The following is a 13,080-nucleotide window of genomic DNA, read 5'->3' as shown; positions in this document are numbered from 1 at the left end:
CATGAGACATAGCCTGCCTTTTAAAGTAAGACAATTATATAATTTAAAAACAATGTTGTATGTCAAGAGTTGATAATCTAACCTAGGTCCTGCAAAATCTTAAAGATGTGCTGTGTTGTTTCATACAGGTTTCCTTGCTAACTGCACTTGGTAAAGTGTCACTTATAGGCGCAGTCCAAACATAAAAATGTCACTCATACACATGCTGATAAGTTGGCAGCTATGCGAATGAACATACCACACGGGCTATGAGTAAACAATTATCATACTACAGATCATCAAAAGCAGGTGATATTTCCACAGTATGAAACGAAGGTACCACCATTGACACAACCGTCACAACTAGTAAACATATCTTCTTCCTGCGCCACGCAACCAATAAAGCAACTCAGGCTTCCATTCCCATACTTCACTGCACATTTAACAGATTAATATAAAGTCACAGATTCCTTTCCACTTTCTTGGATGGATTTTGTCAGCTTGTTAGAGGACAGTAAACAATTGTAAAATGCCAAAGGGTTGTTTTCCACATCCAATATGTAAACGTGAATAAATTAAATTAATACAAAAATAGATAGTGGGCAGAATTGTTTTATAAATACCTCATACATTATCATTTATTGCAGTTTAAAAAAATATATATATCACAAACTCACCCAAAGATTTTTGGAGCGCTATGTATGCGCACCAGTTGCATTACACAAGGTCACCTTTATTTTGTTTTTGTAGGCACTGGGAGCTTAAGTGATTTATCCAGAATCACAGGATGGGAGCCTGTAGTTCTGCACCCATTCCCTGCTTTGTGCACATTAGAACAGTAAATGTTGCTGTACCCACAATAATGTGCTGCATATGTAACTACATATAAGGTCCCAAAGGCGAGACCGATTGCATTGCAAATGCTTGTTTTAACTGGTGGCACTTGCAGCTGGGGTGCACGTCTGTCTCCATGCGAGGGACTTTTACGCTGGCAACAGCAACAGTTGCCACCAACAAAACCTTGGGACCTTAGTAATTGGACATGAATCAGGTTTGAATCTATAGTAAGGAGAGGGCACCATTTAAATCACAGGCAAGTCCAAACATAACAATTATTTTTTTGATTGTCATTTGTAGACAAACAGGTAAAGATAAAACGACTAAATCTATCATAAGCTTCAGAATGATTGCCTGATTGCGTTTTACCTGCAATAAATGTTTCCATCCGTGGTATTCAGGGCCGGCGCTAGGCATGGGCAGTGTGGGCAGCTGCCCAGGGCCTCGCACTCAGCCCACCAGCATGGGACCCGTACTGGTGGTGTGTCCTCTTGTTTCCCTGGCGTCCATTTTAAAGAAAGGTGTCGCCTTGCAATTACGGTCCATGGGAGGGGCCCCGCTCCCCGGGCCTCATAGGGATGGTCTTTGGAGGCCTAGGGGAGGGTGAGCTTCCTCTTGTCCCAAATACAAGGAGACCATTCAGAGACACTACAGGATGCTCATTGCCCAGCATGTTAGCGCCTCTACAGTTGAAATTCTCACACCTATTGGACTGAAGGTGTGAACATTGCTTGTGCACTAAGTTAAAACTGTGGGGGCGCAAAGTTGCTGGACAAGGGGCATCCCGCAGTGTCTGTGAATGGTCTCCTTTGTAAGGGGCCACTTATCTAAATTAGAGGGGCCTCGCAAATCCTAGAACTGGCGGTATTAGTTCGCATGCTGCTGTCAAACCATTCGACTCTAAAATGAAAGGGATAACATACGTTTAAAACGGTGAGCCAGTTACGGTGGATGGGTGGGGGGGGGGGGGCAGTTTTATCGGAGCGTGACACAGTATTAGAAAGAGGATGACGCAATTGAAGTCTGCGGAGGCATTTTGATTGTTGCGGGCGAAGGGGTATGTATGGGAGAAATCTATGGGTGACAAAGAGTGATCAAATAGGGGTGAGTTATCGGGTATACTTGTTTGTAGAGAGCCAGAGTACCAATGTAGACAGGAACAGGAGACAAATAAATGAATTGTAATCCATAATCACGCCGTACAAAACAAAGTAAAGTAAGTCCCAGGAAATGGAGCACCACCTTGGAGTACGCGAGACTCGGCTGTAAAAACACCCAAACAATCGTCCTGGGAGTCCTTCACGTACTAGTCTGCGCGGGGCCGCTACCGAGTGGAATTGTGGGATTTGCGGAGACTACGTACAGGATTTCCGGAAGCAGAGGATTTAGTGGGAAGGTTTTTTTTAAATTTAGGCCCCATCTGCGTCGCTTTCATGAACATGTCTGAGGAGAGGACCTCACCATTGTCTCTAAAAGGCGTTGAGTCGTCTCCTACGCCACCGTCTTCTATTGTCTCTCCAACCCAAACGCCACCGTCGTCTCAGACTCGGCAGGCTTCGTCCTCTACCGTGTTGTCTCATGAGCCAGATATACATTCGACTGAGGAGCCGCAGGGCGCGGTGTACGACTTGACCATCTTACACTTCAACGACGTGTATGAAGTGGAGCCAAGACGAGAGGATCCTGTTGGAGGAGCTGCGAGGTGAGCGTTTGTCAGCGTGCCGTTCTCCATATCCAGCTCCGCCCTTTTCTGTGTGACGGCGCACTACAGCATTAGTTTGCACCGTATCCCTCCTTATTCCCCTTTCCCTACGTTCTCTCAATACTTTCCTTTTCTATGGCCCAGTCTCTAAATCCCGTCATCCTTTGTTTGTACCTTGTTCTGTCTTTTTGCAGTTATAAATGTTTTTGTTATGTACTACTGGTGTCTTTATCTGACAGTTTTCTCTTTTCAGCTGCCCGTGCCTGTATTGTTATAAATATGTTGGACCTCTCCAATAAAAATGTGTCCAAATGACAAACATCTGTTACAGTTATTTGCAAACATTACGACTCCAGTTGTGATATTTTATAAGCCAAAATAATATATTTGCATTGGATATGCTTGTTACTCAAGCTACCTACCGTGCTTTTCTGAAGTTGGTTACTTCCATTGAGTGTAGAAATTGGAGGGACTGCTCTCTTTGCGCCCTTATACTGGCACCGTTTCTGAATTGTGAGGGCTGTATCTACTTTTTTTCACAACTTTACATTAATTTATGTTTGGACCAGGATGATTAATGCCTTGAGGGCCCCTCTCTGATTAAGATAAAGGAGTCTCTTTGAAATCAAATATTCTCCCAGCGTTATAAAATCAACCAGGGAAGCCGGGATCGATGCCTAGTTTTCTTGTTTCACATTGCGCAGTTAAGCCACTAAATGGCTTTCACGTTTTCCTGTTTTAAATCTTAGATTAGAGCTTTGTCTTTCGTTCTCTGTGCAGTATATTAAACAGTGGTTGATAGGCAGCAGCCATATTGTTGTGGTCCAATTGTGGCGTAACATAGGCCTCCGCAGCCCCTGCGGGGCGGGGGAGGTGGGGGCGAACTACAAGAACCCCCCTCAGCACAGTACTCTTTGCCCCGAGAGCTTCTGAATGGACCCTCCATGTAACTTGCAGGGGGCGGCAGGCTCAAGTTTCGTTATGCCACTTGGTCCAAGAGGACCTTTAGCTGAGCCAGAGTTAGGGATCTGATTCGAGCTTTCGGTAGCTTGACCACCTCTTCCTGTACCTGCATTAGAACATACACTTGTGTAGGCTCGCATCCTGCCATTTATTCAGTTTGCTTATTGTTAGATCTGGGGGTCTCTAGTTGGCAATGGTCATCACCTTTGTCCAAATAGGGACCCAGACAGGCTTACCTCAGAGGCAGTGTGTTAAGTGAAAACACTTCAGATGGACGCAACACAGGTTTTATAAAAATAAGCTTTCTTTATATAGACTTAAACACAAGACCACAAACGACAAAAAATCCACAATACTACACTTAAGATTGCTTAAAAGATGATTCAAGTTGATGATGAATGCGGCAAAGTTCTCAACAAAGTACCATAATGCGTGAAGCAAAGTAAACAAAAGGCTCGCAAAAGGGGAGATACGTCGGTTCCGAGATCCGGGGGAGATGATGCGTCGTGCCTCAATGCTTGCACAGAGTAGGGGATGCGTCGTGCTTCTTACCGGTGCGGAGGTGATGCGTAGATTCTAGGCCTGCGGGCCCGTTGTGGTGCGCAGGATTGCGCCTCGATGCGACGATCCAGTTGTGATGTGAGAAGATGGTGCCCTGGATGCGGCGATGCGATGAGATGACGATGCGATGAAGACCTGACAGCCTTGCGACGACTCAGTACTTTGGAGCCGCGACATGCCCTGCGATGCGCTTCTCCGGTGATGCGATGGCGGCTCTCTCGATGCGTCGCACTTCTCCGGCGATGCGACAGCAACAGTTTTGATGGGCACACGCTTCCAGGGAGATGCGACAAAAGCTTGCTTCTCCAGCGTTGCGACGAGTTCAGCTGCGGCGGGGACACGCTTCTTCTCGATGCTTCTAGCTCCCAGCGGCACGCAAGTGACTGGAGTCAGAATTCCCAGCAAGGAAATTCAGGAGGGAGCTGGAGGTGAAGTCTTTTGGCCCTGAGACTTCAGCAGGAGGCAAGCATAGTTCAAGCCCTTGTAGAATATTCTGTAGATGAATGAAAGTCCTTAAAAAGTTCCTTCTCCTTTCCCTTGGCAATGAAGCAACCACTGCAGGCCAACCCAGCAAACAGCACACTGCAGAGGGGCAGTCCAAACTCCTGCAGCTTACTTTGTTCTTCTCCTTGGCAGAAAGGTTTCTTGTTCCAGAAGTGATCTAAAGTCTGTGGGACTGGGTCCCAATATTTATACCCCAAAATCCTTTGTTCTCTGATGGCAGAGAGGCCTCTGCCTAGTTCAAACCAGTTCCTGAGCACTTTGTTTACATGACTCTTCTCTTCCTTTCACTGTGCAGGGCAGAAACATCAGACGCCCCACAGGAGGTGGAGCCAGCACAGGGAAGGGAAGCTACAGCTCTGGAGCACTCTGTTGGCATGATTCCCCTTCTCCTTTCACAGTGCAGGGCAGAGACATCAGACAAGCCACAGGAGGTGGAGCCAGCATTGTCAATCTGTGAACTCTAGCGCCGAGACACCGGAAGGTATTTGTGCGCTTTAGAAATTTTATATATAAATAAATAAATACATTGAGGAGGGAAGGCCTAGCCCTATTCAGGTCCCAGGTGCACACCTCCCTCCCATCTAGGTGCTGATCTCTCTATTCACCACTGGGCTGCCCCAGCCTGTCTACTGGAATTTCCCCAGCCCTGTCACACACAAAACCAGACAAGGAATACACAAGTCAGCAGAGGCGGGCTCAAATGGTTAGGCAAGCAAATACCTACTTTCTAAAAGTGGTATTTGCAAACACAGAATATTAAAATAAACTTTACTAAAAGATGTATTTTATTATTTTGAGTTCAGGCATACTAAATTCGATTTCTACCATATTCCATGAGTCAGTTGGGATTGTAGGAATGTAACAATCTTAACTTCCCATTCTGGCCTATGAGAACAGGTAGGCGTAGAAGGGGGTAGAAGAGGGCCTATTTTGCTAACCTGATTGCTTCCCTTAACTCCCCCAGAGACCTCTTCAAGATTATAGACTCCTTCTCCACCCCTCAGGCAGTCGACCTCATAGTGGAAACCCAGGAGTTGGGTGATAAAATATCGGCCTTTTTCCATTCTAAAATTGTGGAAATCTATGACACCCTTGATTCCCTTAACCTTGAGCTGGGATCCCCCCCACCCCTGCCATTCTTACCGTGGGTGTCCTGCAAAAATACTGGAATCACATCTTAACCGTCACCTCAGATCTTTTCTTGATGATTCCATCTTCCTAGATGCCTCACAACATGGCTTTAGGAAATCCCACAGCACCGAATCTGCTCTCACCGTGGTCATCAACAACATCCGCTCGAAGGTCGATAAGGGCTATACTACCCTCTTGGTCCTGCTTGACCATACGGCGGCCTTCGATACCCTATCTCCCTCTGTCCTGGTCACTCATCTCAGGGAGATAGGGGTCGGAGGTTCAGCTCTGAGCCTTTTGGCCTCCTTTTTCAATCAATGAGAACAGAGGGTGAAGTTGGGCAAGTTTCTTTCTCTCCCGAAACCTGTGCAGTGTGGGGTCCCCAAGGGCTCCTCACTAAGCCCCACATTGTTTAACATCTATGTGGCCCCACTTGCCAGTGTAGTCTGATCTTTTGGGCTTGTGTTGTCGTACGCTGACGACACCCAAATTATGGTCTCTCTCACACAATCTGTGAGGGATTCATCCCTGAACTTTAGGAACTGTATAAAGGCGGTATCACAATGGATGATCCAGAACTTCCTGAAGTTAAATGGGGAGAAGACGGATGTCTTGATCTTCGGGGGCAATCAGGACATCTGGTCAAATGAATGGTGGCCAGCTTCCCTTGGGGACTATTCCCTTCCCTGTCAATTTGCCAGGAACTTAGTTCTGATAGATACCTTGGTTTCTTTTGACCGTCAGGTCAGCTGGACTGTTTCCACCTGCTGCGGTATCATCAGGGTCCTCAGAAAGATTGCTCACTATCTCTCCCCCGATGCTCGGAAGTAAGCCACTGTGGCACTAGTTTCCTCAAGACTGGACTACTGCAACACACTGTATGTGGGTATTAATAAGAGCCTTATCCATCGCTTGCAGATAGTCCAGAATGCGGCGGCTAAGAGGGTCCTTAATCTCCCCAGGCTTTCCTCGGCCTCCTTGGCCAGAAGAAACCTGCATTGGTTGCTCATCCAGTCCAGGATCTCTTTTAAGATCCTTTGTCTCGCTCAGGGGGCTTTATACGGCACTGGCCCAGAGGGTATTAGGTCCCTCCTCCACTCCTACTCCCCCAGTAGAGTTCTCCACTCATCCAATAAAAATCTTCTCGTGGTTCCTAGATTCACAAAAGCGACATGGGGAGGTAGAGCTTTCTCTACGTTGGCACCCACGCTATGGAACTCGCTTCCCCCTGAACTTGCAGGGCAACCCTCCCTTGTGCTGTTTCGTAAAGCATTAAACTTAACATTCACAGAGCTAAAAATAAAATGCACTAGTGCCAAACAGCAGCCTTCTAGAGAGTAAAATCAAAAAAAAAAAATCAAATAAGCTTTATTCGATTTATCAATAAATCATAAAAGCATACAAATACAATTTATACAGATAATTTAGGAACAGTTTTCATGAAAAAAGTTGCAAAAAAGAAGATAAAACATTTCTCCAAAAGTTAAAATCTACGGCAGTCATATGGATGAAGGGCCTCGATTTACACTAATCAGTCAAATATTAGCATGTGTTAGTTAACTCATTGAGTTTCTAAATTTCAGCACTGACATTAAAAAGCGAGAAACAGCAAAGATGACATCCACGTCTTCTAAAAGCAATAATTTTAAATATGCAGGTTTGCATGTTCTTATCCCCCAGCGTTTAAGTAAGGGTAGAAGAAATAATTTCCTCGGGCTGGTATATAGATTACAAAAGAACATGATGTGTATGTTACTTTGTGTTGAGTGGTCGTCGCATGGACATATTAATTTCAATGAGGCCCAGTCATTCTGTTTCGGCAAAGTGACCAAGCGGAAGAAAATCCCTAGGCGCAGCCTAGTTAAAAGCATGCGAGCATAGGGTGCTTTTTCAATCCCAAGATACAATTGTAGGCCTTCGCTAGGGGTAATTTGCTGATAGCTCAGGGTTGTGTCTTTAAGTTTCTCAGTGTCCCATCTAACACTTTCTAAGTGTATGGATAATATTTTTTTGAGGGCTGGTCTAGTCCAGGTTTGCAGGGTCTCTGGTTCATCGTAAAATTCAGAGTGTCCGATGTTAGAAAACATCGTTTGTACGTATCGCAGCCACTTGACTTTTGCTACACCTTCCAAGGCCATGCAGTCTTTTATGAGGTTTCTATTCAATTTGCACTCCTCTGTGGTCCAAATCTTATGCCAGAGCAAACAGGGTGATATTTTTATGATGTCGCTAAGGTATTTAACGCCGGTCTCAATGTGAGTCATAAAAGTCGACGTGGTTTTTGACACACCTAGTAAGTAACAAATGAAAATGTTCTCGCAAGTTTGTAATGAGGCCACGTTCTCGAAACCCCAGAGACCTGCGCCATATGTGACCGTAGCTATACACTTTGCCCAGTAGATCTGTAACATTTCTTGAATGGGTTTACCGCCAATTTTGGCTGCGAAGGTTCTTAAAGCACCTATGGCACGGGTGAAGGCGAGTTTCCTAGCTGACACTGCGTGTTTCCACCTTCCCCACCTGTCAAACACAATGCCCAAATAGCAAAAAGTGTCTGTAGTGGCAATCTTTTGCTGATCTAAGTATATTGAGCATGATGGTCTGTTGTTCTTTTGGGAGCAGGGCATGGAGAAAGTTTTAGAGATGTTCACCTTTAAATTTCTTTTGCCCATGTAGGATGAAAATTCATTTACTGCTCTCTGCAAACCTACTTTTGTCCTAGACATGATTGCCGCGTCATCGGCATATAAAAGAATGGGTACAGGCCTGCCATTAACAGCCGGATAATCGCTTGACAGAGTTATTAAGCTCTCAGCGATAGAGTTTATGTAAAATGTGAAGAGCAAGGGCGCAAGTATGCAGCCTTGCCTCACCCCTCTGTTTATGGCGAATTTTTGTGAACATTGCCCCTGGGTCCCAAATCTTACTCTGGCCCCTGCTTCTCTATATAGTTCTTTAATAAATGTGAGGATAGTTGAGTCCACCCCGATGTCTTCCAGTGTCGACCAGAGCAGCGCGTGGTCCACGCAATCGAATGCGGAGCTGAGGTCGACAAAGGTAACAAAAAGATCCCCTTTTTTGGCCTGCGTGTATTTAGAGACTAATAGGGACAAGTTTAGGCTTTGCTCCAATGTCCCTAGTCCCTTTCGGAACCCATATTGGAACTCCGAGATAACCTTCTTCTCTTCTTCCCAGTGTTGTATCCTCTTAAGGACAATCCTGCCAGCAACTTTCATGAGTCCGTCCAATAGCGAAATTGGACGGTAGCAAGCAGGGTCGTCCCTATTCCCTTTTTTAAATATGGGAACTACGATTGCGTCCGACCAGGTGGTAATAAAGCCGCATTTATTTCCCATATTTAATACATTGGTTAACAAGGGAACCCAGAAGTCCGGTTCTGATTTATATAGATCCACTGGGGTGTGGTCGGGCCGGGGGCTTTACCTAAAGGACTTTCTCTAAGGGCATCTTCCACTTCTAATGTGGTAAAGGCCAGTTCAATAGGGTAAGGAGGTGCTGGAGAGACAGTTAGGTGGTTATCCTGAGTTATGCTATCTGTGGGTGAAGTCACCTTGCATGGGTTCGGGGCATTACCCTGTGTGTTGTTGGAGTAAAGATTACTATAATGTTCTACCCAGAGCTCAGCCGTTATGGCCACTTCTACAGAATTATCTCTATTTTTTGAGTTATAAACAGATCTTATGACTTTCCAGAAGGCATTGCTGTCCTTGTTCATGGCGGCTTCCCCCAAAGCTTCCCAGGCCTCCTGCTTCAATGTCGCCCTCCGCTGTTTAATAGCCAGCTTCTAATCGTGTCTCGCTTGACGAATTTGAACCCTATCTTTTGGGTCGGCAGACAGAGCTTTCTTTAGGATTTTCAGTGTAGATGTACATCTAGAGTCAAACCACCCACGAGTATGCCTCCCATTGTCTTTGCAGCTCCTAGTCAGTGCATTTTTTATATGGCGCTGAATGTTAGAAAAAGCAACCATGATGCTCTTTGGGTCAGTATCTTCCTCTAAGCAAGCAAGTATGTCCGTGGAGCAAGAGGATAACAAGTTTTGAAAGAAGGATGTTGGGTTAATTTTCTCCCATTTAATTACATACCCATTGGTCTTAGTTAGGGAAACCTCAAATGGGTATAGAGCTCTACTAGGTTCCTTTACTTTGCCCTCCATGAGATTTACCCCGAAGGTGAGGGGATAGTGATCGCTCATGGGGTCATCCCCAGTTTCCCAGAAGGTTATAAAGTCAGGATAGGTGGGTGATATCAAGGCAAAATCGATTGTGGATTTACAACCTCTTCCATTATACGTTGGGGCAAAGGGAACAGGGGGGAGCATGCCTGGTTGACAAAAGTGAGGTCAAAGGTAAATATAACATTGTTAAGAAGGGACCCCATATTGGTGTGAGAGAAGTGCAGAGGACCGTCCTCCCCGTGATCCGAAAGGCCGCACAAACCTAACTCGGAAGACGGACAGACGGAACAATTGAAATCACCCACCCACAACACTATGTGATCCCCCGAACCTTGATCTCTCAGTTTGTGAATGTGATGGATCATAATATTCAAGTTTGATTCCACTTCACTAATTGGCAAATTATTATAAAAATTCACAAGAATCACCTTTTGCGAAGTGCCCCATTTGAGTAGTATGATTTGGAAGTACTGATTGGATTGGATGTCGCAGACTTTTACATCCCCTACGTTCGAGATATATATACACAAGCCCCCCTTGTTGCGACCCTGGGCTGATGGCACAGCTGGGGAATTGAAGGTTCGGTAACCCAACATGTGCGCTTCCTCTATAAGCCAGGTTTCTTGTAGGCATAGGATGCCATACTTCTGCACAATCTCTAACCAAGGTTTGTGGGTGATCTTACTACCGAGGCCTGCTACATTCCAAGAAAGGTGAGAGTGCATTGGGTTTTTTGTTTCCTGTGGGTGATGCCCTACATTCCCCGCTGTGCTTGTCCGAACTTGCGAGGGTGCAAGGTCTGCCTGTAGATTGGCCTGTGCGGTAAGGGCTGGCTGTTCCGGGGGGTTAAAGTCAATCCCAATGTGGCTTGGAACTTGGGGTATGGGCATTAGTTTTTCACTTGGGACAGTCTCCATTAGGGGAATTTGGGCATTGGTAAGGATTGGAGCGACACTGATTCCCAGTCAATCCACCTGATCCAGGCACTCAAACCTGTTCATAGTGGGCGCTCCTTCCCACCAGTTGTTAATGGGTTGCCAGCCATCCCCATGTCCTTTCCATCTACGATTGTGGGCTATTGACCAAGCCCCAGGTGGCTCAACAGTCTGTTTTGGAGGATAGAAAAAAGTGAGGGGTCTGGTGACAATAGATTGGTCGGTATCCTGTGAGTCCCATATAGTGATGTGTTGGGCTGTGTGGGGGTCTGCAAATGAAACCACTATGCAGTCTCCAGGTATGGATTTATAGGTACGACCCACCCATGGCACTCTCCTAACCATTAGAACCCTAGTCCTGACAGTATTGGGAAGCTGTCTATTGATGTTGAGCCAGTGAATCACCTTATTCTTTAAGGACCACTGGGTCTCCATGGAATGCGGGTCAAGTGGTGGTACACCAGCCAGTATAATGACATAGGGCCCGGCGTCAGGAGGGAGATCAATGTAGCCCCCACGAAAGTTCTGGCGACCATGGTACTGGTTGGTTATGTGCGCAGTAGAGGGGATATTAGTCTTATTGGGCTTGTGAGCAGCCTTAGGGATAGGGTTGGGTAAGGTCTGGTTCTTGGGGCCTTTTGCCACTGGTGTTGGGAGTTTTGGTATTAGGGGAAAGGGAACGTTTGGCTTAGATCGGGGTTTGGGTGTTGGGGTCGGTTTTGGTGGGGGTAAGGGCAAGACCGGGGGCAGCATTTCAGTGGCAAGGGAACTAACGTTAGTTTCTGGAGCCGGGTGAATACCATCGTCATCATCCTGAGGAGTACCCTCAGCAATATGAGGATAAGTTGCTTCCAGTTGTTTTAGGCTAGGGGTGGCCAGGGAGACTAAGGTCTTATCCATCTCGAGAAGATTGTTCTCGATACGTGAGAGTCTGAGTTCCAAAGGTGACAGTAATTGTTTTAATGTGACCCAGACAGTCTTGAGGAAATCTTCGTCGTCATCCCCCTTATCTCTATCCCTCCCTGTCTCACTTTGCCCTCCCTCTTTGGATTTCTCACCGTGTATGGGGAGAGGCCCTTGAATAGGGTCAAGGACCAAGTTATGATTACTATGTTCCCTGTCCCCCCCTATTAGGTGGTTATCCAAGTTTGGCGCTTGTATGGTCTCCCCCGTAGTGGGTAGTGTTCGCCTATTGTTGAAGAACTGCAACCTTGCAATTTTTGCTTTTTTGCGGGCATAAGCAGATCTTGCATTGTTTTTCTTTTTTAGAGTTGGGCCATCTTTGTTTTTAATTTTATTATTTGCTACAGGGGGAGAAAGGTCAGGGGGGTCAGGACTGTCCGGCAAGGTAATGGCAGTTCCAGGTCCAGTGGGCGCGATTCCCTCGAAAGTTTTAGGGGGCACAATAGTTAAAATGGGTATAGACTCTAAAGGAAGGGAAAGAGGTGGGGGAGCATGGTGAACGTCGGCATGAATTATGAGTGGGGGGAGGGCAGGAGGCATGTTGTGGAGATGCAGCAGACGCGATTTTCCCTAGGGAGGATTTTTTAGAATTGGCAAAGGTCTGAGAAAGCCTACGTGCCGCATCAAGCTCGAGTGACACCCTCATCTGCATTTTGGAAATTTCAGCATCAATTGCTAAATTAGTCTTCACAAGGAAATCATCCAGTGTCCCGCTGGGCTTACTCAGCCCCATAGCAGTTTTACTGCGACTGCCCCGTGTAGTCATGATATATTTGAATTGCAGTACCCACAATGTACTTACTGCAGGAAAAGGAGCAAGTCAGATAACAAGAACCAAGCGGGGTGGGCCAGGCCAGTCCTCTAACGGCCTCAAACGGTCCCGCCCTTGTCCCGGGCTTCTCCCGGCGAGCTCCCACGCGCTCCCGCGCAGCGGTATTCACACGTTAATTTATAGCTCTTACGGTGATCACCCGGTCGTTGGGGGCGGGGCGGGGAGGGAGAGCAGCCCAGGTGGAACGGGCGGGGTTACTGGGACTCCTGGGAAATGTAGTCCCAGCCCTCTTGCTCGCAGCCCTCAGCCCCTGTCTTACCCCAGCAGCAGCTAACAGCCCACGAAGGAGAGCGCCCCTCCGCGAGGCGTTGGTGGAGAGGCAAGGAATCCACGGGCAATCCAAACAGCAAGGCAGGTTTGTCAAGGTGTCTTCTAGAGAGTAGAAACGGACATCTGAATCTAATTAGCTCAGCAATGCAAAATTAAAGCATACAATTTTCAACAAGGAACAACACTTCCCACAGCTCTCACAGAG

The 13,080-nt window shown here is 46.5% G+C and overlaps 1 protein-coding gene across 1 annotated transcript in view; it reads left to right on the top strand.

Moving 5' to 3' along the window:
- The first annotated feature begins 2,249 nt into the window (after positions 1 to 2,249).
- The window catches only part of LOC147726626 (5'-nucleotidase-like), a 1,080,701-nt gene continuing 1,069,870 nt past the window's right edge, over positions 2,250 to 13,080 (top strand). Inside the window, exon 1 of the mRNA XM_086962959.1 lies at positions 2,250 to 2,518. Coding sequence (XP_086819085.1) covers positions 2,250 to 2,518 — 269 coding nt within the window. The remainder of the gene's footprint in view (positions 2,519 to 13,080) is intronic.

Source organism: Lissotriton vulgaris, chromosome 3_1 (genome assembly GCF_964263255.1).
Source record: "Lissotriton vulgaris chromosome 3_1, aLisVul1.2, whole genome shotgun sequence".
NCBI lineage: Eukaryota > Metazoa > Chordata > Amphibia > Caudata > Salamandridae > Lissotriton > Lissotriton vulgaris.
Note: the sequence above shows the minus strand (reverse complement) of the source record. Positions and strands in the feature narration are given on the sequence as shown.